The 27,997-nt window shown below is 44.0% G+C and overlaps 1 protein-coding gene across 1 annotated transcript; it reads right to left on the bottom strand.

Annotated features, from left to right (window-relative positions):
* Positions 1-582: 582 nt before the first annotated feature.
* Positions 583-22,935, bottom strand: DNAJA2 (DnaJ heat shock protein family (Hsp40) member A2). The gene is made up of 9 exons (XM_084756019.1): positions 22,406-22,935; positions 20,938-20,997; positions 20,336-20,559; positions 14,839-14,919; positions 14,475-14,608; positions 11,769-11,965; positions 3,483-3,627; positions 3,228-3,355; positions 583-2,340 (listed from the first exon to the last, which is right to left on the bottom strand). The coding sequence occupies exons 1-9, from the start codon at positions 22,481-22,483 to the stop codon at positions 2,149-2,151; spliced, it is 1,239 nt and encodes a 412-aa protein (XP_084612145.1). The 5' UTR covers positions 22,484-22,935; the 3' UTR covers positions 583-2,148.
* Between the last annotated feature and the right edge of the window lie 5,062 nt (positions 22,936-27,997).

Below are 27,997 nucleotides of genomic sequence, written 5' to 3'. Positions count from 1 at the left end.
GTACACGCCTTTAATCCCAGTACTTGGGAGGCAGAGGCAGGCGGATTGCAGTGAGTTCAAGGCCGGCCTGGTCTACAAAGTGAGTCCAGGACAGTCAAGGCTACAGAGAAACCCAGTCTCAAAAAAACAAAAAACAAACAAACACAAAACCAAAATCAAAACTATTAAGATGGACAAGAATAAAGACATATTTCACTGCAATATCTAAACAGAGGGGCTGCATAAAGTGTTGGAGAATGAAACAAGACTAATTAGAGTTTCTGTTTGGGTTTTCGAGTGGTGAAAAAGTCTAGAATCAAGAGGCCAGTGATTGCTACTGGAACCTTAATATATGGGAATCATGAAATGGAAATTTTCTTAGATAAACTTTATGCTGTGAAGTGATTCAGTTAGAAGCACTTACAGGTCAGAAGTTCCCTGTTTGCAAATTTTCTTTGCTGTATTCAAAAAACCTGAGTTGCTGGGGAATACTCGTGGAAAAGCAGCTGTCATCGTAGAAACGGGCCTGAGTTCAGCCCCCAGCCGCGCGCGCACACACACACACACACACACACTTAGAAGAACTGGAGACTACTGAGCAACTGTTTTTAATCCTTTATTGGAAAGGCTACAAAGGTATCATTACCACCGCATCACTTAGGCTTAAAGCGTTCTGGGGAAAATAGCCTCAAATACAAAACTGTTATGCTGTTGAACCTTGCCCAGGCTTGTAAGATATTTTTGTACAATGGAGGTAGAGTAGATAGGGCAGTAACTTAACCCTCACAGGTCTTGATTAGTTTTGGGACTCCCCCCCCCCTCCATCCATGTTCTAATAGCTCTAGAAATGAATTCAAGTGCTATTAGGCTTAGAGATGATGTAATACATTGAAGAATCTGAATTTTTCCTTTGTTGTTCCTTTGACAAATGTAAAATGTGTGTACCTGGGCATCACTTGGGTCTCAAAGAGACATGCTTTAAAAATACCCCAGGAGCGAAAGACTGATCATCAGAAGACGCAAACATATCCTTTCATCCCATTAGGGTAGCTGAAATCAAGGTGAGGGACGTGGACCACCAGAACTCTCCTCATTGTGGCTTCCGCCACTCTGCGAACCTTTGACAGCCTAAGAGTTATAGTGACAGTCAATGCTTCCCCACCCAAATTCAGATTTTCAACTTCATGGAACAAGGTAACTTTTCATAACATTTCTTTAAAACAGCATTTTAATAGGTCTGTGTAAACATGGCTTTATTATTGATCTACTACCTTATTTTCCAACAGTGGGGAGCAGGAGGGTAACAGAGGCCTGGGCTTATCCCAATGTTCAGGGTAACCTAAGAGTTAGATAAGCTGGATGCTCCTGATGCTGCAGAGCATCAACTGAAGAGAATAAAGCCTGTTTCAGCCAACTGTAGTGTTTCTAAACTATAAAACGGGCAGGTATCTGAGGCAAAAGCCTCAGGCCAATGGATTTTTAAAGGCTGTTTAAAATCCAGAACCAAAGATTTACACTTCAGTGTAAGGATACTTTACAGTTCAAAATATGTTCTTCTTTCTAAAAATGTGACACAGAATAATTTACACCAACTGCTTTTTATTATCAAGTTTCAGAAACCTTTCACAAAATGGTTTTAAAAAAAAGCCAAAAAACTTTACAACCATGGCTAATGTAATTTTTTCCATTGTTCCCAGTCAGCTTCAAACCCACTGTGTGCAAAGCCCATTTTTCCATGCATCTAAATGATAGATACAGGCTATGAATTCTTTATTCTATTTGTAGCAGCTTATGCAGGTGCAGCCAAACACAAAGCTTCAGGACAAATTGTACAAACTTTACAATGCTGGATTTGAATTTAAAATATGAAACATAAAAGTCTACACAAAACTGATAAAAATCAAGCAGATACCAGGACTGAAACTTATAACCCACATGTGAAAGGGAGTCTTAGTTCAAGTGCTTTACTCTGCTACAGAACAGTCGAAATGAAGATGTAAAGCTCCGTGGTTAGTTTAAATTATACATTCTGTGGATACTATACCAATCTTAGAAGTTACACATAGATCACAGATGTCCATCGGTCCATCTGGACACATCGCGTATTCCAGGCAGCTGGCAAATCTGGCAAACGTGGAAGGAAAACCCACCCGTGCAGCTGCCTGTGGTTTACTGATGGGCACACTGCACTCCAGGTCCATGATGGCTGCTGCTTTCTTCATCAGAACTGTCGTTGTAGGCTTCCCGCCTTTGACTTCCTCCAGAGCCTCGAGTGCTATCAAATTCCTGAAGCTCCACTTCTTCTGTCTCTCCAATTATATTAGGAACTTCTGGTCTAGATGGCAGGAGATCTTCTAATTCCTTCATGAAGCAAGAACAGGAGATGTGTATACACACAGATATACACACACATACACACTTTTCAGACAGGGTCTTCTCACTATGTAGCTGACACTAACACAAAATAAATATCCATATTTAAACACTAGAAAACTTCACTGCTGAAATGTTCCACTGTACTTTGAAATAGAATGCTGGGCGTGGTGGTGCACGCCTTTAATCCCAGCACGAGGGAGGCAGAGGCAGGTGGATCGCTGGGAGTTCGAGGCCAGCCAGGAGAGCCAAGGCTAATACAGACAGACCTTGTCTCGAAAAACCAAAACCAAAAGCAAAAAACAGAACAAAAACAAAAACCCAACAAAACAGCATGATGCTGGCTGAGGGATCTGTTCTCCAGAGACTTCAAAGACTCTCACCCAGTCTTCTTTAGCCATATATATTCAATCACCTTGTTGGCCCCATAAACCTATCAGCCAACATCACCTTCAGAGCAACCAGAAAAAACACCAATCATGCAAACACTTAAAAAAAAAAAAAGGCCAGCATGGAGATTCTGTCTCAAAGAGCTAGGAGCAGTTGATCACATCGATAATCCCAATATTCAAAAGACTGAGATGGAGGATTACCATGAGTTCTAGGCCAGCCTGGGGTGCAGGCAGAGACCCTATAATAAAAACAAAGGGAAGAAGGAGGAAATGAGTGGAGGCCAAAGGGAGAGCCACTTAAGGAATGTTAAAAAAAAAAAAAAGCTTACAGATGGCGGAGGTACAGGCCTCTGGAGGCAGAGGCAGGCAAACTCTGTGAGTTTGAGGTCAGCCTGGTCTACAGAGCTCCAGGACAGCAAGGACTATACAGAGAAACCCTGTCTTGAAAAACAAAAAACAAAAATGGACAAAAGATGAACTCACAGAAAGCTTGTCTGGGTTGATCCAGTTGTTTTCAGGAAACTGCACATCAAACTTTATGTAAAGATCACCCTTCTCAAAGGGATTACGGTATTGTGGCATTCCTTCACCTCGGACAACACGAACACATCCTATTATTTTAAAAAAGGAAATTAGGTAAGAATTTTGCCTAAGAAAGGTAATCAATAATATTCCTGTTACCCACTGTAAATACAAATTGTAACAACACATGGACAACCTGGATCAGGTGAAATTTACCTGGTTCAATTACTTTGCCAGGGGGGTATTTCACCACAATCTGACGAGCATCAAGATGCTTAAATGTGAACTGAAATCCACATAAAGCTTCAACAAGTCCTATCTTATATGTCATATGCAGGTCATTCCCATCTCTCTGGAACACCTATAGGCAAAGCACACACAAAACACATTTTACCCATACCATCCTGTACAACATTCCTTAAGTCAATTTCACAATCTGAATTCTACCACTCAGTGCAAGGGCCAAAATGCTGCTCTCCCTGATTTCCAAGCTCCTGATCAGCAAAGCTGCTGCTATTCTCAGTGTGTGTCAGAGACGTCTGCTACATGGTCGGAATGAGGCAAGAAGAGGCCAAGTTAGGTGTAAGGAAAAAAACCCCAACCAATAAGGTGCAGCCAGAAAAGGAAGGGCTTCATTTCACACATGTCTAAAGAAGTTTTATCTCACTTAAAATTCAAACTTGGGCTGGAGAGAGAATCAGCTGTTAGCAGTACTTGCTGCTCTTGCAGGATTTGGTTCCCAGCACCCACACAATGATGGCTCACTGCTCCCCATAATTCCAGTCCCAGAGGATCCAAGGCCCTCCTCCTGCTCTCCAGTGGGCACCAGGCACACATGTGGTACACATACATACAAGCAGAAAAAACACACATAAATATAAACTAAAAAACAAACTAAAGCTGGGCCAGGCATGGTGGTATATGTCTTTAATGCCAGCACTTGGGAGATGGAGGCCAGCCTGATCTACAGAGTGAGTTCCAGAACAGCCAGGGCTGTAATAAAGAAAAACCTCTCTCAAAATAGACAAAGCCAGGCATGGTGGCGCATGCCTTTAATCCCAGCACTGGGAAGGCAGTGGCAGGTGGATCTCTGTGAGTTCAAGGCCAGCCTGGTCTACAGAGTCAAGGTTACACAGAGAAACCCTGTCTGGAAGAAAACAAAAAAAACAACAGGAAAGAAACCAAAACAACAACAACAAAACAAACAAAAAAACCCCAAAACCAACCAACCAAAACCCAACAAAACCCCAAAAAATCTTAAAACATTCTAACTTGATTAATGAAAATTACATAGTAAATGCTCAAGTTGCCTTATTCAATCTTACAGCATAAACTTACAGGCTACCTACTGCTGTGAATTAAAGTTTCCAGAAAGAAGGAAGCCGCCAGAGGGACTTAAGGGAGACAAAACCAACAGGGCCTGTCCAGAGCCTGATGATAATGGTTTGTCTCCAGCTATCTTTAGTCACCACTCAGCCACCTGCTTACCATGGTGTCAGACCTAATATCTTGCGTCTTAAGAGATAAGACCTTTGGGATGCAGTTTCTACCAACCCAAGGCTAAAAGGTATCAGCGTATAGCTGAGATTTCTGTACTCTCTTGAAGGCCTACTTTCCACTGATATGTTTGGAAAGTGCCTTGATTTGTGACTTTCTTTGTTTGGTTACTACTTCTAACTTCTATACTGGAGCATGGACTTTGCTGTAACCTGACTTCATGGACAGGCTATGGTCATTCATTTAGCTCCGGAATAAAGTCTTGTGCCCTTGGAGGTGAGAGCTGTGCTTTCCTATCAACATCACAAAGGTTGAGCAGTGCTAAGAGTGTCCTGAGCTTCAATTTCGGGGGGTGGGGTGGGGGAATGGATTCCAATTCCAAAATGTTCAACTTGTAATTTTTACTTAGAACTTGCCAAACCTATACTTAAATTTTGAAACAAAATTTAAAAGTTGAAATAACAAAAAGTGTGCTGGAGCCAGGAGGATATCTGAGCTCAAGGATAGCCTGGTCCACACAGTGAGTTCCAGGACAGCCAGGGCAACATAGAAACACTGTCTGAAAAAAACCAAACCAAACCAAACAAGCAAACAGAAGTATCTTGGTTACCCTGAGTACTAAGCAAGCAAGCTTAGTTTCTACCCCAGGCTAATTTTTGATGTCTATAGTCCACAATAGGCTAATAGAAACTGGCTGGACCAAAGCGGCTGCCAGATTACCTCTAATTTCATTTTAATCCCATTTGTATGCTAACTGACCCTGCAATGCCAAAAGAAGAGACACAGCAACCTTTAGGAAGAACCACGTAAAGAAATAACACCTAAATTTCTGGGAAATCTCTGCCCATGGATATTCCTTCCATCTTCCCGTGTCTTCAGATGGGCTCTTCTGCCAGCATGATATATACAGATGTGTGTGCACACAGGCATGGAAAGGCAGAAAAGACTTTGGATGTCCTGCTCTATCATTCTCACTGACCCCAGAGCAAGGACGGTGGGCATTAAGACCCAGCAATCCTCTATCTCTGTCACCCACATGTTAGAGGGACACACGTGGCCATGGCAATTTCTTAGGCTGGAATCTGAACTCAGGTCCTCATGTTAGCTCAGCCAGTGCTCTGATCCACTGAGCTAGCCCTCCAGCACTGCCTCCCATTTCTTTATTAACAGCTAGTGCTCCAAGGGTTTAAGAAGAAGCTGACTTGCAAGTTCACTTCCTACTTCTATTTTGGCAAAGAGTAGAAATGTCCTTCCTCCTCCATTCAGTTGGTGCTCTCTTACTGGTTCCATAAGTCTAAGATGCAAAACCCAGAAATATCTCTGAACAACATTTTGGCTGGCTCATAAGACACCTGAAACATTTATTCTTTTCCTAAATGACTCTTCTAAATTTACCCATAAAATCAATTCTTTTAACCATGGCTTTAGAATATCAGCTTCAACAGTATGGGGAACTTGTTAGCAAACACATTTCTGGCCCAGCAACTGAGTAATTTAGTAATAATTTACTAAGCCCTCTGAGGGATTCTGATGTGACACTCAAGTGTCCACGTGGGAGAACCAAAGATTACAGATTAGTTATGCACATTTACTCAGGGTCCTTTGTAACATGATCATCAGACTGTAAAGAAGCAGCATGCTTCAATGCTGTTGAAAAATGCTATGTGTACTAAAAAAGCCCATGTTTTAGGACACCAATATTCCAAGAACGATTTTTACCACTTTTCTTAATGCCACAGAAGTAGCAAGAAGTAACACCATACTTTTGTATTGAGGTACTCAATTCAGAGTAACTACAATTAAAACAATACCAGGGTGGTTGCTGTTACTTGGGAGAGGGGGCGACTTGATAATTTGATGCTAACATTTAAACAGATAAATGTCTAACTTTGCTCCTCTTTCTACTGTCAGACAACTTGTGAAAAGATTAATGAAGCACCACATAGTAAAACTTTCAGAAGTTACATAGTTTCAGCCACTGCATCCATGCAACCTGACTATAGTCTCAAGTTCTTCAGATAGTTATTTGGAGTGAGGGGCAAAAGGCCAAAAACATGCACTGCTTTTCTTGAGCCCTACGTTCTAGTTCAAACTACAGCAGGTCTCTTCGGGTGAAGTGAGTAAACCCAGCCGTCTAAACCTCACCCGTGGCGCACAACACTGCCCTGGTCACAATGAAACCAGAACTGGTGCTCTAACTTCTACCCTTCACTACTTTCTAGCCTAAGCAATCAGTGATCGATCAGTTGGCAATTCTGTGTACTCCAACTGCTGTCAACAATGCTAATCCCTAATGCTGGCGTTAAAGGTATTTGCAATTCAGGATACCCTAGTGGTATCCATACCACACAGCACGATTGTCTAATCTACACTTTACCACCTTTCAACGCGGCCATCTTTTTAGCGGTTCACTTCTTGTCTTGTAGGTATTCTACATAGTTATACTGAATAGATGGGAAGCAACTAAAATGGCATCAAATAAGAATCTTCAAAGAATAACAAAATTTAGGGCTTGGAGATGTGGTCAGAGACAGAGCATTTTCTAATACCTACAAGACCCAGGTATCATTAAAAAAATAATAAATATTTTATCCTTTAAGACCTTAAAGCACTGTAACCCCAGCACTCAGGAGGCAGAGGCAGGCTGGCCTTTTGAGTTAAGAGTTTAGGACAGCTAGGGCTACACAGAGAAATCCTGTGTTGAAAAACAAAAACAAAAACAAAAACCAAACAAACAAAAAAGAAAGACCTTAAAGCATAATTCTAGAAACAATAAATTTCCAGCCATCTCAAAGATGCAATACCGGAGAATATCCAGCAACACACCCTTCTTCATGAGATCTGACTAATACATCAGAAAGGGCAGTCCGGTCACAATTTTTTGAGAATAAATCAAATTCTAGAATGTGCTTTTCAATATGGCCTTGTTCTCTATTGTAATTTTGAAGTGATTTTACTTTAAAAAAAAAAAAAATCCAGCTTCTTCCTTGGGAAAATACCAAATGGTGAGTGGACCAAGGCTTGGAAGGGCACAGTGGCTACCGGAGGATTCAGCCTTGCCTTGGTTGTGGAGCACATGGAGGCGAGGCCTAACACAAGGAGCGGATCCCTGTAACCCAGCTGGGCTGCCCATCAAGGCCATGGCGAGCAGGTCCCAGGGATCTACTTCTTCTCACTGCCCATCAAAGAATCTGAGACTATTACATTTTACGTAGCAACTATCTCTTTTATGTTGTAATGGCTATTCTTGGTTATCAACTTGGCCACATTTGGAATGACTAAAACCCAAATCACTGGGCACACCACCTGTGAGGGATTTTTTTTTAAAATTAACTTAAATCATTTGAAATGGGAAGACCCACTTCTTATCTCCATCTCTGAAACAGTAAGATGTACCTTTAGTTCAGATCTTTTGAGGTAGAAAGATCCATCTTTAATCTGGACCACACCTTCTGCTAGAAGCCCTATATAAAGGACATGAAGAAGAAAGCTTGCTCTCTCATTGCCTGTTTGCTCTCACTGTCACTGGGAACTTCATTCTTTCCCTGGCATTAGAGCCTACTTCTTCAGGATTCTAGTGTGTACTGAAGACCAGCTCAGACATCCAGCCTCATGAACTAACAACTAACTACTAGATTCTTGGACTTTCCGTTGGTAGACCATTATTGGCCTTGCTGGACCACAGCCTGTAAGCCTTTCTAATAAATCTCCTTTATAATATAATACATATAACACACACACACACACACACACACACACACACACACACACACACACACACTCCCCCCCATAAGTTCTGTTCCTCTAGAAAACCCCAATACATTAACGTGTGTGCACGTGCACCTATGTGTATATGTATGTGCACCACATGTATGCAAGTGGCCATGGAGATCAGAAGAGAGCACCTGGCCCTCTGGAAATGAGTTCTAGGAAGTTGTGATCTACTCTGTGGGTGCTGGGAACTGAATCAGGGTCTTCTATAAGCACATCAAGTGCTCTTAACCACAAAGCCATCTCTCTAGCCCCCAAAAAGCATCTTTTTGTTTTTTGAGACGGGGTTTCTCTGTGCAACCCTGGCTGTCCTGGACTTGCTAGGTAGACCAGGCTGGCTTCTAACACACAGAGATCCGCCTGCCTCTGCCTCTTGAGTGCTGGGATTAAAGGCGTGCCACCACGCCTGGCTCTTAAAGCAGACTTGATGTGGCTTGTAGACCAGAATCAAGATTAGAAAGCCCACACTACTCTAAGCAAAATGATGGGACCTGTGACTCTGTGTCCTATCCCTGCCCCAAGAGGCACTAGCATCGTCTCTGCTCTTGTGCCCAAGAACCTGCTGCTGATACTGATGACTTGCTACACAGCAGCCAGAGGCTGCACTGCCAAGGTCAACCTTGCCAAGGCCACCTCTGTTGCCATCTCTAAGACAGGCACCTGAACCATGATCTCTGGAAGGAAACCATGTTCTCTAAGTCTATCAGGAGCCACCGGTGGCTAGCACATAGGATTCCCCCCCACCCCACCCCACCCCAGGGACAAGGTTTCTCTGTGTAACCGTTGCTATCCTGGCCTCACTCTGTAGACCAGGCTGGCCTTGAACTTGGAGATCCGCCTGCCTCTGCCTCCCTAGTGCTGGGATTAAAGGCATGCACCACCATGCCCGGCTACATAGGGTTTTATATGACAAAAATAAAGTGAATTAAGTCTGTGTAAAATAAATAAATAGATAAGATAAATAGTAAATGTGAACTTTTAGAGATCTCTTGAATAAGCCTCATCAAGTATAAACCAGAACCATGTGTCAAATGTTTTTACATGTAAGAACCATGCACCTCCTTAAAAGGGTTCTTTATTATAAGCAGTTCCCAATAACATTCTTTAAGAACAAAAGTTGACAAGATACTTTGTGTAGGCCATTAATTTTGTTTGATGAAGAGTCTTTCTATACAGCCCTGGATAATCTCAAACTTGTTCTCCTGTCTTAGTCCCCTAAGTGCTGGGATTATAGACATGTGCCACTAAGGCATTAAAAAGTATAGGGGAACCAAGCATGGAGGTACAGGGCAGAGAAAGAAGGATGGCAAGTTTGAGGTCAGCCTAGGCATTAAGGTCTAGATAAATGCTTTTAGGCTCTTGGATACAAGGTATGATAGAAATTAATGTGGGTATGAAACTTTAGACGTAAAATAGAACAGGTAATATTTTCAAGGTTGTGAATACCTTTTTATTTTTTAGGCTTTTCAAGACAGGGTTTCTCTGTGTAGCCTTGACTGTCCAACTTGCTTTGTAGACCAGGCTGGCCTGGAACTCACATAGACTCACCTGCCTCTGCCTCCCGAGTGCTGGGGTTACAGGCATACGTGCCATCAGGCCCGGCACCAAATACCTTTGATCTAGACAGTATTTATGTGAATCTTACATATTGGTTTTTATAATACCTATTTTATAATTGTTTTTACTGCATGCTATTATATGTAAAACAGCCCTTTTTTCGCTTAGATTGAAAAGGGGAATTGCTAGAATATGGTCTGGTGCCTTGTACTTGTTAGTTGCTTGACCCCTCACCCCAAGTACTGCTGTTTAACTTTGCCTAAGAAATTATTCCTCACTGGCAGATTTAAAAGGCCTTAGCCTGAGCATGGTGGAATGGGGTGGGTGTGGCCGAAGTTTGTGGGCTTTTGGAGAAAGGGATCTTGGGAAGATGAAGAGGATCGCCATGGGATAGCAAAAAGCTACTTGTACCAAAAGGAGAAACTCTGAAGTACCACCAAGAAAGAAATGGCCCAGATGAAGAAGCTTAGCAAGCATTTTGGGATTAAGGATGGGAGGTAGCCTGAAACAGAAATTATTAGAAGCAGATGGCATAGGATAGAGGCTGGGATATAGTGGAAGGTAGCTTAGGGCTTAGTATCTGCCTTGCCTCAGGTGCTAAGGCTATTCTAAAATGTATCAGGTGTCTGTGTTTTTATTGATTGTGTAAGCGGGATAACGAATGCTGCCATAATAATTATAATTCTAATAAACATTTATTAGGCCGTACCATTAAACTAGCAGCAACACTAGGGTATGAAACAGGAAAAAAGTAAATAAAAAGAGGTAAGGGGGTCGGGCGGTGGTGGCACACACCTTTAATCCCAGCACTTGGGAGGCAGAAGCAGGCGGATCCCTGTGAGTTCGAGTCCAGCCTGGTCTACAAAGTGAGTCCAGGATAGTCAAGGCTACACAGAGAAACCCTGTCTCGGGGAGCAGGGAGGAAGGGTGGGGTGGAGGGAACACACCAACCAACCAAACAGACAAAAAAAAAGAGGTAAGGGGAGTGATTTAAAAAATATGTTCAGTGGTATAATCAAAATAGCACACAACAGACCCCACAGCTAGATAAGTTCATTTTCCCTAGAACATAACCAACACACATTCCACTCAAAACTAAAATGTTTTAAATCTCTAGAGCCAGCGAGACAGCTCAGAGGGTTAAAGTGCTTGCCACAAAAGACTGACAACCTAAGTTGGACCCCCAGTATCCACTGTGGAAGAACTGATGCCAAGAAGCTGTCCTTTGAGACACACTGTGACATGACTAAGCCCTTGCTCCCGTCACACCAATCAAATGGAGTACTTTAAAAACCAAACTCCTGACCTCAGAAGACTTGGCTGGCTACCCAGTAGGATAGTAAGATTAATCAACACAGTAGTGCTTGGAGGAGTGAAGACTGCACCCACCACTGTGCTTCCAAGGAGCTCTACATGCTCTAACACTAGCTAATACAATGGCTCTGTTTCACTGAAAGGAAAATGAGGTGCAGAGACAACAGGACTATTTAAGGGCACAGTGCTCATCTACAGAACGGTCAGGGCTAAGAAAATGAACTCGGCCATGCTCCCACCACAACTTCAATTTGTGTTCAGTTTCACAAGGCATCCAAACAAATCCATCCTGTTTCTCACAAGCAAGATACATTCTGAATAAAACAAAAAGGGGAAAAAGTGAACAAATCCATAGGAAATTACCTCATGTTCTTTTTCCTGAAGCAAAAGAACAATATCTCCAGGTTCCACTCCGGGGGCCTGGTCTGCTTCCCCAGTGAATGTAATTCTCTGTCCATGTTTCATGCCTTTGTCTACATGAACTTCAAGAATCTTGACTTCTTTAATCACTTTCTTCCCTTCACATTTTTTACAGCGATCTTTCTCATTAATGACCTCCCCTGCAAAGAGAGGTTATTTACAATTCCAGTAAGAAAGAGCATCCCAGTATTAAGTTGAGTCTTGAAATGCCTTTTATTCAAAAAGATATAATTTGGGCACCACTGGCTAAAGCTACCACGAGCGAAAAACTTCTGTGTTACTAAAGGTCACCCGAAGGGCCGGTTATCCACAGTTACAGGGTAAACCAGCTCTTGACATTTCCTTAGTTCCTTGAGTCAGATGCTGCAGATTCTACAAATACTTCTGCAAAGGGTTTCAGCTCTAGCCTCAAATAGGTTACCACTGGACAGAGAGAGTCCAAGTAAAATGCTAATTTTTTTCTTTCCAGTAGGAATTACTGAACCCAAGAGCTTGCTACTGATCTATATTCAATCTTTAAATATTCATGATGGCCAGCTACCAACTGTAAAGCTGGTACCTCAGTTTATTAGCTGAGGATCAGACCCAGGTCTTTGCATAGGCAAAACACTGCCTCTACCACTGAGCTGCCCCTCCTATCCCCAATCCCGCTTTTTAAAAAGAGATTTATTATTTATACAGTATTCTGCCTGCATGTGTGCCTGCATACCAGAAGAGGGCACCAGATCTCATGATCGATGGTTGTGAGCCATCAATCATGTAGTTGCTGGGAATTGAACTTGGGAACTTTAGAAGAATAGATAGTCATCTTAACCTCTGAGGGCTCTCTCCAACCCCCCAATGCTGCTTTTATGTAGTTTGACTATTATTGAAAGTTCTCAAAACCAACTCGAGCTGTCTGAGTGTTTAGCTGACACTGAACACTTCTGTACTAAGTTTAAAGTAAGTTTAAAGTAACAGTTTTCTTTTGCAGATAGTCTCCTCTAATATTTGCTTACACTATAATGAACTAAAACTCCAGATGTTTATAACAGTGTAAAAACAGAACAAAACAAAAAAACAAGGTTTCCTAATCAATGAGCAACAGTATACTTGTTTTTAAGGAAAGGATGTTATTATGTTGCTCAGGCAGGCCTGAAACTCACTATGTTCCTGCAGGGTATAGAGGATTATGCCTTGTTCAACTCAACTGTTAGGTTTCAGCTGACTTTGATTGCTTTTTATTTTAAAGCATTCTTTTTAAAAAAATTTCAGTGTTCTATTTGCATATATAACAGAAGAAGGCATCAAATCCCATTACATTACATAACATTACATTACAGATGATCATGAGCTACCATGTGGTTGCTGGGAATTGAACTCAGGATCTCTGGAAGAACAGACAGTGTTCTTAAGCGCTGAGCCATCTCTCCAGCCCGACTGTTTTTTTTTTTAAATTATGCATACAGTGTTCTACCTACATACACATGAACACCAGAAGAGGGTACCGCATCTCATTGTAGGTGGTTGTGAGCTACCATGTGGTTGCTGGGAATTGAACTCAGGACCTCTGGAAGAGCATCAGTGCTCTTAACCTCTGAGCCATCTCTCCAGCTCCAGACCTTGGTTTCTTGATAGTGAAGCTAGCAATTTTAACAAGGTAAAATACAGAGACACCTCAGGGGGGAATACAGGATGAAGCTGGAGACAGAGACAACCTCAAGTGTCATGTCTTAGCTGTCTTCCCCCTGCTTTTTACAACAGAACCTTTCACTAACGGAGTTTTAGTAGATTAGGGTGGCTGGCCAGTGAGCCCCTGGGACTAACGGCTCTCCTTAGCACGGGGACCCTTAAGTGGTTTTTCTTAACATTGGTTTCTAGGACTGTACCCGTGGCTAGGCCCTAATGCTAGAAGGCAGGCACTATAGCAACTACACTGTCACCTCGGCCCAATATATACTTTCTTAAAATACCTCATCATTTCTGAGAACAATTTGGAAAGGGGAGTTCTACAACTATACTAATAACCATTAGCAAAGGACTGGGGGGTGGGGGGGCACACGTGCGCACATGGCTCAGTGGTAAGAATCTTAGTTTAGCCCCAGCATCAGGGTAGAGTAGGCATAGGTAGCAGTAACTCTTCAGAATAAGGACTGGAGGATACAGTTCACTACGTGCCAAGCACACTCAAGGACTTGGGTTTTCTCTCCAGTGTTAGTGAGGCAAAATTCTACCACATAAATTAATCTAATTAAAAACTTAATTTCTTAGTTACACTAGCCACATCTCTCCTTCCCTTGATTAAAGTAACTTCAATTAAAAACCAAACTATTAAAAACAGATTCAGAACTTGATTAGGACTTTTCAGAATACCCCAGAGTCCAATAGTTAAGTGATAAAGATTAATTTCTAGCTGGATTGGCACAGCATCTCAACACTCAAGAGTGAAGGCAGACTAGGCATTCAAGATCATCCTTGAATATTCAGTTCAAGGTCAGCATTAAGTTAGACACACTAGGACCAAACAGCAACAGCATAATTTTCAACTATTAGATCTTCATTGTGTAAATAAAATGAGTATAAGCTTATTTTTAGGAACTGTAGATGTTTCCAACTTCTATGTTCCCAACATATTCTAATACAAAAGCAGAGAAAACAGCGGCAGTTTACCTTCTCCATTGCAGTCAGAGCACACAGACTGCATCTGCTGCACCATTCCCGGAGCCAGCTGTCTGATCATAATGCGCACACCTCGGCCCCGGCAGGCACTACATTTCTGAACAGCTCCAGACTTTCCACCTTGCCTAAAGCAAAAGTATAAATCACATTTTTGTCTACAAACCATTATAGTCATTAGAAAGTATGAATTGCGCTTTTCACTTCCCAGTAATAATTATTTAAATTGACCTTTAGAAGTATCAGAAAATGCTTGACTGCTTCTTAACTTAAATCAGGAAAATGGTTTCCCTGATATAAGTTTTAAGCATGCCACTCAAAAAGCAGAGAGGTGCTGCACAAGCAGCAGCACACTTACCCACTGCACGCACTGCAGAGCACATTCTTGCTAAGCTGTAGTTTGGTTGTCTTGCCATTATACAGGTCTTCTAAAGATACTCTGTGGAGGAAAGAACCGGGGTCAACTAAGTGCTGCCAGTGTTATTAAAAGATATAAACAGCTTACAAAGCAAGTTTCACTCTTATTTTTTTTTTTAACAACAAAAAAAAAAAACTTAAGAATAACTATGAATATTGACAATACACATGGTGTTAATACTGCTATTCATGGGACAAAAGTTCAGTTCCTAGCTCCACAGTGGAACCACCTGTAACTACAGCTCTAGGGGATCCAATACCTCTGGTCTTCTCAGGCACACACAGAGGAAATTACAAAAATAAATCCTTACTTTCTCTTTTTGAGACAGGGTTTCCCTGTGTAGCCCCGACTGCCCTAGAACTCACTCTCTAGCAGAGATCTGCTTGCTTCTGCCTCCTAACGCTGGTGTGCCACCACCACCAGGAAAAAGTAGTAAATTCTTGCGCCAACTACTTGCTGCAATTTGTGCACTGATGACTCCAAACACAGGAGTTTGTGGTTCACACTGGCTTCAAACTCAAAATGCAGCCAAAAATGACCCTGGACTTATGGATTCCCCTTCCTCTCTGCCTCTCGGCCCCAAAGTACTAGTACAGGCACATATCATCTTGCCCAGTTTTATGTGGCAGAGAGAGAACCCAGGAACTCCTTTGTGCCAGACAAACACTCTAGCAACTAAGCTATATCCCTAGCTACTAACTGCTGCTATCACCCAATTTTATGTGATAAAACTACAGCACAGAAAAGCTAAATAGCTTGAGCAAGGCCGTGGAAGCGCTGATTCTGGAGTCAGAGCTTCACTGGGGGGAGGGCACACTATGGCACAAATGTGTATTATAGCTTAAGATAGGCACTTAGGGGATTGCAGAGATGGCTCAGGGGTTAAGAGCACTGGTTGCTCTTCCAGAGGACCTGGGTTCAATTCCCAGCACCCACATGGAAGATCACAACAGTCAGTAACTCCAGTTCCAGGAGATCTGACTCTGCTTATCTCTGAAGATACAAGGTACACACGTGGTGCCCAGACATGTATGCAGCTTGTCATACATATAAAATAAATTTAAAAAATTAAAAACCATACTACTATAGATCTCAACAACTCTCTTTTCCCCCTCTAAACCATTTATTTCTTGTGGTTAGGAGACGGGCATCACTATGGGTGGATAAGCACAGAATACTATGTGCAGCAAAGCTCCAGAATGGCAGCGTGGGTAAGCCAGGCCAGCACTCAAGTGGAGACGGCAGCATTCCAGACCTGGCCGGGCAAGTTCATGCTGTAGTCTGGGCTTGCTATAAAACCAGCCAAAAGCACTATGATGTACTGGGTCAGCTTGGGGGTGGCCTGTAACAGCTGCTAGGTGAGCCTCAAGAGGAGGCACTCTGACATGGAGGGGCAGGGGGCACCTTGGTGTTCACAATGAATGTTGACATGGTGGCCTCGAACAACTTTTAACATGCCTTCAAAGTATCTAACTCAAAAAGCACCAAAATTGTTTGCATAAATCAAAAGTATACAATATTTTACATATCCATAATACCTCATAAAAGTGGTACAGAAAAACTAAGTACGCACATTGGGGGAGTGGTTAACAACTGTCTGTAACTCTAATTCCTGAGGACTCCACACTTTTTGGCCTCCATGGGCACTCACTACTCATGACACAGACATACATGCAGGCAAAAAATCCATACAGCCGGGTGTGGTGATGCATGGCTTTGATCATAGCACTCGGGAGGCAGAGGCAGGCAGATCACTGAGAGTTTGAGGCCACCCTGGTCTACAAAGCAAGTCTAGGACAGCCAAGGCTACACAGAGAAACCCTGTCTGGAGAAATAAAAAAAGAAAGAAAGAAAAACCAACCAACTAAACAAAAACCATCCATACACGTTTAAAAACTAATAAATGCTTCTTTAAAATAAAAGAACTGTTTGCTAAGTATGGCACTACACACTTACAATCTTTATACCGAGACAGGAAGACTTCCAAAGTCCAAAGCCAACGTTTTCTATAGCAAATTCTAGGCCAAACAATGTTAAATAGAAAGACCCAGTTTCGAGCCGGGCGTGGTGGCACACACCTTTAATCCCAGCACACAGGAGGCAGAGGCAAGTGGATCGCTGTGAGTTCTAGGCCAGCCTGGTCTACAAAGCAAGTCCAGGACAGCCAAGGCTACACAGAGAAACCTTGTATCGAAACCCCCCCCCAAAAAAAGAAAGACCCAGTTTTAAAAAAATATACAAACTACACACATAACTGATAAAACAATTTTACTCACATGTAAAGCATATTTCAGATACAAGATCAATTTCCAAACTAATCTCAAAAACCAAAACAGCTCCAGCCCTCCCTGAAGAGCTGTTAGTTAATGGCTGCTAAGGGGAGGGACTCATTCTCAGCGACCTTGCTCAAGTATATAACCCATCACTTCTGTTCACCCAGGGAACTCACGCAGGGGGAGGAAATGACAGTAAAGTAGGAGGGACTTGTTAGGAAGAGAGTTCATGTGGAGGGGAAAGCACAAGAGAAAGAAAACAGTCTAAAAATTATTCACCAATACAACCCACTTGTATTACAGATTTAATAACACTTTTTAATTAGTCTGGTTTTTTGTTTTGTTTTTAGACAAGAGTTTCACTATGTAGTTCTGGCTGTGTGGACCAGGCTGGCCTCGAACTTTAAGAGATCTGCTTGTCTCAGTGCCTCTTTGTCCCAAGGGCTAGGATTAAAGGTGTGAAGCACCTGACCTGGCTATTCTTTTGTTTTGAACTCTTCCCCTGCGCCCCCCAGAACTGAGGGCGAACCTAGGGTCTCACTCACACAGGCTAATAGGTGTTGTCACTCATCTACAGACAGCCAGTCTTTAAGCCTTCCTTACTACTTTTAAAACCCTTGAATTCAGGTAAAGGAACAAAGAAATAGTTCAAAGTCGCTCTCTAAGGCACCTACACTATTTTGTGGTGTTTAATCTCACCAAATTGTTCTTTTAAGCTTAAACTTTCATATAGCACAGGCAGTAATAAAAGCAACACTTACAGCTGGGCGTGGTAGCACACACTTTTAATCCCAGAACCTGGGAGGCAGAGGCAAGTGGATTGCTGTGAGTTCCAGGTGGGCAAGATGGCTCAGCAAATAAAGGCACTTAATGGTGACCTAAGTTTGATCATGTTGGAAGAGAACCAACCTTATAAGTTGTCCTCTGATTTCCATACTCTCTCCCTTATTTGCACGCATGTGTGCAAAATAAAAATGTTAAAAACCATTTATGAATGAAAAATTATCAACAACACACCATCACATCCAAATAATGATATATTGATCTACATCTTAAGTCTTACAAGACCAGGAAAGGAAAGCTGTAAACAATGATTTGACAATATTGCCACTCTCCAGTGAGGGTTAAACTGGCAAAATCCCTTTATAAAGCAATTAGATATTTTTCTCAGCTTCAAAACATGGATGTTAGGGCTGGAGAGATGGCTCAGGGGTTAAAAGCACTGGCTGCTACTCCAGAGGACCCAGGTTCAATTCCCAGCAGCCATACAGCAGCGTACAACTGCCTGTTACTCCTGTTCTAAGGAAACTGACACCCTCACACATGCAGGCAAAACACCAATACACATAATAAATAAATAGCCAACCAACCCAAACCCCATGGCTGCCAAGTCAGGGACAGTGCCTTACATCTGTAATCACAACACTTGAGAGGCTGAAGCAGTTGGGCTGCGATGAAGCAAGGTCAGCCTTGGCTACAGTGTGAGACTATCTCAAAAAAGAAATAAAGCCACGGAAGGTAAAACTGCATACAAGGAAATGCACAACAACAATATTATTATATACAGACCCCCCCTCCCTGTCCATCACATAAAAGACGAGTGATTAATCATTATGAAATGGAATTATAAAGCTACTCAAAAGAATATGTTAGTAGGCACCTGTGCTCTAGTACTCAGGAATGAGGATATTGTGTGTTGTAGACCAGCCTGGACAACCTAACAAGCTGCAGTTTAAAATAAAAGAAGGCGTGCACTGGGCTGAGGTGGGCGTGCTCTGAAGACAGAGCAGTTGGTAATGTGCCTGCAGCTCAAACACTAATATCTGGGTTCAATGCCCACCCAGCCCTTGCATACAAAGCAGATATGGTGGGGCTGAGAACTTACTCTTGCAGTGGATGCAGTTTCATTTTCACCCACAGGGCAGCTCACTACCATCTCTAACTCTAGTTCTAGGGGGCCTGACACACTCTTACCTCCTTGGGCACCAGGCACTTGTGTGGCGTACAGACATACAATCATGCAAGCAAAACTCTTATATAAATAAAATCAGACAGATAAATCTAAACAAACAACAAAAAACTGGACTGGTAAGATTGCTGTAGATAATGGCATTACCACCAAACCTGCCTCCCTGAGTTCAATCCCTGAAACCCACATGATGGAACCAACGCCGTCAGTTCCAATCTGTCCTCTGACCTTCATGTGCGCACTGAGGCAAGCACTCCCCCCTCAAAGTAACAATAAAATCCACAACTGAAATACTTAAAATAGACAACTGAGAGCCAGGCATGACCATACACTGCAATAATCCCAGCACTTCTAAGGTGGATGAAGGACCAGGAAATCATCATCAGCCTTGGCTTCATGAGGCCTTGTCCTTCCTCCCCCCACCTCTCTCCTACTCTCAATTCAGTCTCTAGCATGTTACTAAAACCATTATTAAGAAAAAAATTTTACAAAACAAAATGAAATGGCTGTTTTCAGATCACAGAGAAACTGTGGAGTCTTAGTCCAAAATTAAGGTCCACCCCGTTCATGTTGGCAGGTTATGCCAGGTTGGAGGCCAGTCGGCTCCATGGAAACTAACTTAGAGTTAGCATTGAGGATCAAGTCGTGAGGGACTTTACCATGTAAATAATCTAAGCAAACAACTGTTCCTTTTAAGCCTGGATTTAAATACTTCAAAGAATATAATCTTCACACTTGAAATTTCAATCATATAACAACCTCAACAACTAATGAAAAAAAAACTTCAGTAAACATCGACCATTAAGGTCTTGGTTGTTGTGTTGAGCCAGGCTTAATGTAGCCCAGGTTAGCCTCAAACTAGCCATTCAGCTGAGTGTGTATACATATGACCTTGAACTACTGATCCTCTTGCCTTCAACTCTCCAGTGCTATAACTATAGGTAACACAAAACCTGGTTTATGCAGTGCCCGGGGTCAAATCCAGAATTGTGTGTGAGCTACGCACTTTACCAACTGACCTAGATTTCTAGAGCACCCTTCATTCTTTAAGATCTAAAGCAAAATACATTCAATTAATTTACTTAGTCACTTAGTGAGAAAACAGTTGAGGATTTTAAATAAATGACAAGTACCCTATAGTGACTGCACTCTAAATGCCACCATTTGGAGAGGCACCTTCCCTTCAGACACTCACTTCAGCGGATGCATCATGTCCTCGCCTCTTCTTCTGCCGTTCCGACTTCTACTCTGATTGCCCATGAAGCCAAACAATCCTCCACCAAAAATATGTGAGAAAATGTCATCCATGCCACCACCTCCGCCGCTACCTTCCCGGAGACCTTGTTCTCCATATCTGTCATACAGCTCCCGCTTCTCTGGATTTGACAATACTTCATAGGCAAAACTTATTTCTTTAAACTGTAAAGAAAAAGTAAGAAACAGTTGGGCTTTTAAGTGCGAGGATGTGAGAAAGACCACCACTGCTATATCTGTATGATGTGAGTGTGGGAGCATGGAGGTCAAAGGACGACTTTCCTTCCACTGTGGATCAAGCTCATGCGGCAAAGACTTGTAATATTGAGCTATCTCAGCAGCTATAATTTTTCTTATTTTTAAAGACTATTACAAGCGTTAGGTTTCATTATGGCATCTTCAAATAAATTAAAATAACAAAAATTTCGCTCTGTAGGCATAAAAAGACTTTTTCTTACATCCTTCCTTGTTTCTGGGAGGGTGGTTTATTTTAAATTTTAGTTTAAAACTAAAATCCCAAGAATAAAACTTCAAATAACTTACTTTGTCTCCAGCGTTTGGATTCTTATCAGGATGGTATTCTTTGGCTAACTTTCTGTATGCCTTCAAAAAAGATTTTGAAAACGTTATACACATCTAACAATTTAAGAAATTCACTTTTATAAGAAGCAATGTTCTAAAGTTACAGCCTTTACAGCCTTCCAAAAATGTCACTTACTCAGAGCTGTTCGACATTTTCCATCTCAATAATGCTTACTTCCTAATTACATACTCATAATCATTGTCGAAAAAGATGAAGAAAAAAAAAAACCCCAAAACTACAAGCCAGTTGTGGTGGCACACGTGTGTAATCCCAGCACTCAGGGAGGCAGAGCCAGGCGGATCGCTGTGAGTTCGAGGCCAGCCTGGTCTACAAATGGAGTCCAGGACAGTCAAGGCTACATAGAGAAACCTGTCTCAAAAAAAAAAAAAAAAAAATCAAACCAAACCGCCAAACCTCCCATATCTACACGAAAGAAAGATACTGAGACATCATTCCTTTTTTCATTATTATCAAATGTCTTTGATGGCCAGAAACCAGACCAATAAGACCACAATAACCAAACAAATGCCCAATAAAGTGACTGCACTTTACCAATTAAGCAAAGGATACTTTGTATCCATCCCTGCCCACGCCGGCTCCTGCCTGCCCTCTAACACCCCCGCCCCCATGGTCCTAAGTGGTGTTTCATCAGCACATGGTCGGCTGACTGGGGTCCTAGGTGCAAGTGAAGCCTCGCACTCCCAACTAAGTGATCTGGGCATGCACCATGTTAAGTCCTCACAGACTCATGAATTATATAACACAGCCTACCATTTCCGGTAGGGTAACAGGAAGTCTAGTTTTTTCTTTGGACTTCCACCAGTCCCCACCGCTTACGACGGGACATTCTTATTTCTCTCCGTTTACGAATTCAGGTTGGAGACACCGACAGCGAGAGAAAACGCTGCGGGACGTTATTAGTACCTTAAAGGCTTTCAAGTCCCGGGGTGATTTTTTTTTTGAACCCCTACAGAGGACAACAAGGAGACCCGTCTTTTTCTTTAGGGGAAGTGCACACTCAGGTGTCAGGCTGGGGACACACGACTCATCCTTGAAGCGGCCACCCGGTATTTTAGCTCTGCCCGCTGAACAATGCCTCCAAACAGACCCACGCCGCTCCGGCTGCCGGGCGAGGGAGGAGCTTCCGCGATGGAGACTGCGGCTCTCGGCCCCACACACCGGCGCCGGCGGTCAGCTCCTCCCCGGCCCGGCGGCGCGGCCACCGCGGTCCGACCTGTTTTTCCGGGTGGCCTGGGGCGCCGAGCTGGCGGGCCGCGGCTGCGCAGGGGCCGGCGGGCGGAGGCCCCAAGGTCAGCCGAGCCGACTGCGCCCCCGCCGCCGCCGCTGCCGCCTCAGCCCGGCTCAGGCCGCCCCGACCGCGCAGGCCCCGCGCCCTCGCCCCGCCCGCCCGCCGGCTCGCTCCAGTACCTTCTTCAGCTCGTTCTCGCTGGCGCCGGGAGGGACGCCCAGGATGTCGTACAGCTTCGTGTCGGCCACGTTCGCCATGGCGACCTGCCGGGCAGCACTCGCGAGCAGGCGGCGGAGCGGAAGGAGCGCGACCCGGACCACGAGCGGCAGCGGCGGCGGCGGCGGCGGCGGCGGAGGAGGAGGCGCAGGCCGAGGAGACGGCGCGGGGAGGGAGGGCGGGGCTGAACTTTGACCCGGCGCAGCGCCATGACGTCGCCGCACAGGCCACGCCCCCAGGGGCCGGGCCGGGGGGGGGGGGCGGTTGGGCGATGGGCGCCGGTGAGCGGCAGGTGGCCGCGTTCCCTGATGCCGGTGGGCGACGCGCGAGCGGCCGCGGAGTGGAAGGCAGCTCCGTGCGGCGTTCGTAAGGAACTTTCGGTGCGCCTGAGGCCTGAGGGAAGGAGGCCGGCCTGGAATGCTCCTGGGGTGGTACTCCCGGGGCGGAGGTGGAAAACAGCACGTGGGTGTGAGTGTGTGAGGTTTCCAAAGAGCGTATTACACCCCTAACTAGATTTTATCAACACGTTCACCCCTAACTAGATTTTGTCAACGCGTTCACCAATTCATTTCATCTCCTTTAACTTCCCCCTCAGCGCCTCGGCGTACGGGAAACAATTCATTCATATATGTGTGGTGTGGTGTGGTGTGTGTGTGTGTGTGTGTGTGTATGTAGCTAACACACGAGTTTTAAAGGCGTAGCCACGCCTGTCACATCGAAGGAAAGGCCAGTTCTCGTCACACATTCCCAATAGCGCCCTTTTAAAATTGGTTTGGGGCATCCAGATAAACCAAAGTCACCCTGTTCCACCGGGGTCATGTGTTGAAGTGTCTCACTTGACAGCTTTAAAATTAGCCAACACCAAAGGTTTGGTTGGCATAAGGCGTTATGGCTGCGTGCCATCACTTACTTGGTGGTTGTCAGCCGATTTTTATTTATTTGCCTAAGCTCTAAAGATTTCGGTGCTTCTACGACGTGCCAAGATGTACAGCTTGCCTTCTAACTGGTTTTCCGATAGTAAAACACTTCTAGTCTGTTGAAACCTGAACTGGTAAACAAACGCTTATCGGCCATAAGTCTGTCACTCGAGGTAATATGCCTTCTCGTCGTTCTTCCGGGCGGAGCTGTGGAGGGCCTTCATTGCCGTGCTAGGGACCTCTGAAATTTAGCCTGGAAGCTCTCAGAAGTCTGAAGATGATGCTTCCACTGTTCAAAATGCTCCTTCACGAACTGTGATGCTTTCCCTTGACTCATAACCTGGTGACCCTTCCTAGCCTATTTGAGGCCCCACTATGCTTGCTTTGTGGACATACATGATTTATGACATGAATGCTCTCCTCAAATATGGCTCTAAATTCTCCAGTAGGGTCTAGATTCTGCGGCTGAGAACTTATTTGGAGGCTCTAGCAGGGCATCACAGCTATTCCGCATCCTTGGCCGAAGACTGGTCCCCCTCCAGCAGGGAAGGTCGTCCTTTTTGAACACATGTCCAGTTTCAGGAGGACCAAACATGGAGCGATGAAGATCTACACGCGCAGATCAGCCAAAGCAACTGTGGTGACAGACGGTGAAACCTTTCTTCGAAGCCAGGCTTATCTTCATTTCTGCCTTTGACTATTACAAAGTCCCCCGTAAACCCCAATAGTTCAAGAGCATAAGCCCTATCACTAGTTAAAGGCTGACCAGGGAGTTTTCTCCCATGTAATGCTGTTTTTCCACTTGTCACCAGTTTGAGACGTTCCTATGTGACAGTATAAATTTGTGGAGTTCGATTGGATGAGCTGGTAGCCTCGCTCTGCCTTCTTTTTAACAATGACTGTGCAATGTGCTTTCCTGGGGTTGCTTCCTCACTGTAAGGTGGTATTTATTAATAGTGCTTATGGTCTGGGGGCGGGTGTAGCTTAGTTGGTAGAATGCTTGTGTAGAAAGTACCAAAGGCCAGGGTTCAGCCTCCAGAAAAAAAGGGAAAGAAAAGATAGAAAAACAAAAGGGAACTTGTGATTTGACGGCTTCCATTTTTTTCTTTAGGTCGCCCCTTGGCTTTGTGAATAAATTGGTTTTTTGAGGCCCTGATTTCTAACCCCATAGCCACGTAAATGCAGCGTGGTAGCTCACACCTGTAGTCCCAGTGTTTGGCACGGGAGACAGGCGAGGAGTAGAAGCAATGAAGTGTTAGCTTTGTTCTTGACCCACTTACTGCAGGCGGTTCCTGCGGGTCTGTATTTGTTGAACCGTCTGGCTTCCCGGGGTGCCTGTGCTCCTCAGTCCCTTCTCGAGTTGTTGCATCCCTAGGTCTCTCTCCTACTTGCTGATTCACCCCATTTCTCTGACCCCCTTAGTCAGTTTCAGCTGCACAGGAAGGGAAGTACCTATGTGTAGTTACTATTTTTATCCTATTTCTGTTCATGGAAAAGAGCAGGATTTTCCTCTTGGTTTCACTTTTAGTTTAGTTTACCTTTTCTCTTGCTTTATTGTAAGAGGAAAAAAAAATCTTTACTTTATTCAGCTTTAGCTTATGATGTTCTGGTGACCAGCGTCTGGAAATTCCCTCAGCTGTTATTTTGTTTGTTTATTACTTGCCTCTAAACCATTTTTTATTTTTGTGTTCATTTATTTATAATATTATGTTCATTTCTGAGTTGTAATTTAGTCATCATTTTGCATGCTAATTTTGTAGGGCCACAAGTTATTTCAGAACAGCTCTGCGTGTCATCTGACAGGTGCTGGTCATTCCTGACACCATGAACCGGAGTTAAGCCTGTGTCAGTGTGAGCATTGTAGCACTTCAGACATTTTCTGAGGTTTTCTTTTCTTTTTTTTAGATAATCTCATTTATTTCAGCGCTATTATTTAGCTAATGCCAAGGAGGAGGAAACACCTTCATCTCATTCCATATCTAAGGATCACAAACTGCTGAGTCACAGTGCATCTGAGGGCGGTTCTCATTAGGCAAGTGATTTAGTTTGAGGCTAAAGGGATTTCAGGTTTCTCTCAAGCTCACACTCACTGTTGTGCGATTCTTTTGTTTTTGTTTCAGTCTGCTTGTGATTGTTATTGGGTTGGGAAAAGGAGGCAAAGAGGGACTGGGGAGGAGCATATGAGTTACATTGCTATGTTTTGAAGGCCATTCCTGTGCACAGGTAATTAAATTTGGAAATGTGCAATTGATTTTTCAGGCTACTCAGACAGCAGTTTTGCTTTGTGTCTTTAAGTACCACTTGCTTTCTTCTTCTCTCTCTTTTATACACTTTAATTTTTTTTCCAAGGCTGACCATTTGTTATTGAATAACACTTTTCTCTTCCCTGGAGAAGACTACTTCTCCCACTCTCAGCCTTCTTAGTTGCCTGTATTCTTTGTGTACGGCTGAGGCCTGAAGGACTTCCCCCTGTGCGCTTCTTTTTTGTTCTTTTTTGTTTCATGTTTTTGGTTTTTCGAGACAGGGTTTCTCTGTGTAGCCCTAGCTGTCCTGGACTCACTTTGTAGCCCAGGCTGGCCTCGAACTCACAGAGATCCACCTGCCTCTGCCTCCCGAGTGCTGGGATTAAAGGCGTGCGCCACCACGCCTGACTCTATGGTTGTTCTTGTTTAGCCGATGTTTAGGCAGTCATAGTGGTGAGATGCTGTGGGTGTAGCTTCTGACCGTACAGAAAATTCCTGGATCCTCTGGCTCTTACACTCTTTCCATGCCTGCTTCCTCAATGTTCCCTGAGCCTTAGCTTCAAAAGTTGTGGGCGTATCCATTGGGACTGCATTTTGATTGGTTAGGTTTTCCTAATGGCCCCTGTCTGTTTGGAAGGGAGGTTTTCTTGATGATGATGGAGGACTGCACTTCCCTGTGAGTATAAGGAGAAATATTTAGAATTAGATAGGGATTATGGCAGCTTACTGAAGTGATGATTCTCCTCCGAGATCCATGACTTCACTGGCACTAAGGGGCTGGGTTACCAGTGCCAGGCATGATTTCTCTGTTGCTAAGCAGAATCTAATTACAGAGCTGTTGGTTAGTGCCAAGGCGTGGTGCTACTGCTGTGCCCTGAGACCCGTCGTGCCATGCTGGGTGTTGTAGTTCACGGGTGTCAGAGCTGGGTAGGGCTCCTGTGGAAGGTTGCGTGTGAACCTCCTGGTACCATGGAAGCTAGTCAGTCCTCAGGGAGGCCTGTTTTCTTTTTCAAAGATGGAGGTGTGTGTGGTTTTTTTTTAATGGTTTGAGAATTTCCTATATGCATATGTTTTGATCAGAGGCGTCCCCATTCTTTTCCTTCCAGTATTTCCCTGATACTCCCTACCACGGGCCACTGTTGCATCAAAGGGCGCGCCTTAGAAGGGTAATTCCTGTTCGTCACAGGACTCACAGCTGAGTAGGAGCGTACATGGCCCACCCCTCCGTTCCATGGGTGCCGTGCACAGCGCCTTCCAGCATTATGGAAGCTATCCAGTGTAGGTCAGGCTTGTGGGCTGCTGCCAGCTTTACTTCCTCATGCAGGGCAGGGTCGTAGGCAGTCCAGGATGCTCTCCATCTTGCTGTGTTGTTAAGGATGACCCTCATCCTTCTGATTTCGCCACCTGAGTGCTGGAGTTATGGGCATGTGCCACCAGGTCTGGCTTATTCGGTGTTGGGGTTCCTGCATGCTAGGATATAAGTCTATAAATTTAACTAAACCCCAAGCCTTTTAAACTAGCTTTTAATGTACAAAAGGTGATGAAGTTAATATGTCAGGGATACAGAAAAAGGTATTTGTGATTCTTGTGATGAGGGTGCCAGACGATGTTAAGACTTGCTGGATACTCTGCATTTAAGATTTGGATCTTTGCATAATCTCCAAATACCTTGCAGTTCTTAAATATGATTATTTATTGAGGGGACAGCAAGGTAGCTGTTGTGTTGCAGCCCTTCCACTAGTTTTCAGGCCCTGCTGAGGTGGCCTTTTCTACCTTCATCCTTCCTTTCACGACAGGGTCTCGGGCTGGCCTGAACTCACGATCTCCTCCCTCACCGCAGAGCTGTGTGCCACCGCACTGGGCTCAGATATTTTAATTAGAATCACTCAGGGCTCTGAGTGTGCTGTATGAGCATGGGTGCACATGTGGAGGACAGAGAACGACGTTGTGGAGTCATTTCTCATCTTCAGTCGCCTGTGCAGCGAGCATTTTTACCCCCTGAGCCATCTTGCTGGCCCTTAGCTGGCATATGTAATTACAGTGGTATAGGAAGCAGAGAAAACGATAGAAAAGAGTAAAACTCACTCAATAAAGTTGAACATGGTTTGTGCACACTTGGACTGAGTGCCAAGGAGCTAGGGAAAGGTAGATTGCCTGGGGCTAGCTGGTTAGTCAGGCAGCTTAGCCTAATCAGTGAGCCTCAGGTTAGCGAAGGATCCTGTCTCAAAAACCAAGGTGTGTGTTTGGAATGTAGTGGGGAGTGGGTAAGAGCCTCATGGAAAACAGAACAACAAGCCTGGTCTTCATGGGGAGTTCCAGGCCAGCCAAGGCTGCTTAGTGACACTTTGTCTCAAAACAAGCAAACAAACAACAAAAGGCAGGCAGTTTCCCAAGA

Source organism: Acomys minous (genome assembly GCF_964271855.1).
Source record: "Acomys minous genome assembly, chromosome: 14".
Taxonomy (NCBI): Eukaryota; Metazoa; Chordata; class Mammalia; order Rodentia; family Muridae; genus Acomys; species Acomys minous.
This window is presented reverse-complemented; position numbering and strand designations above follow the sequence as displayed.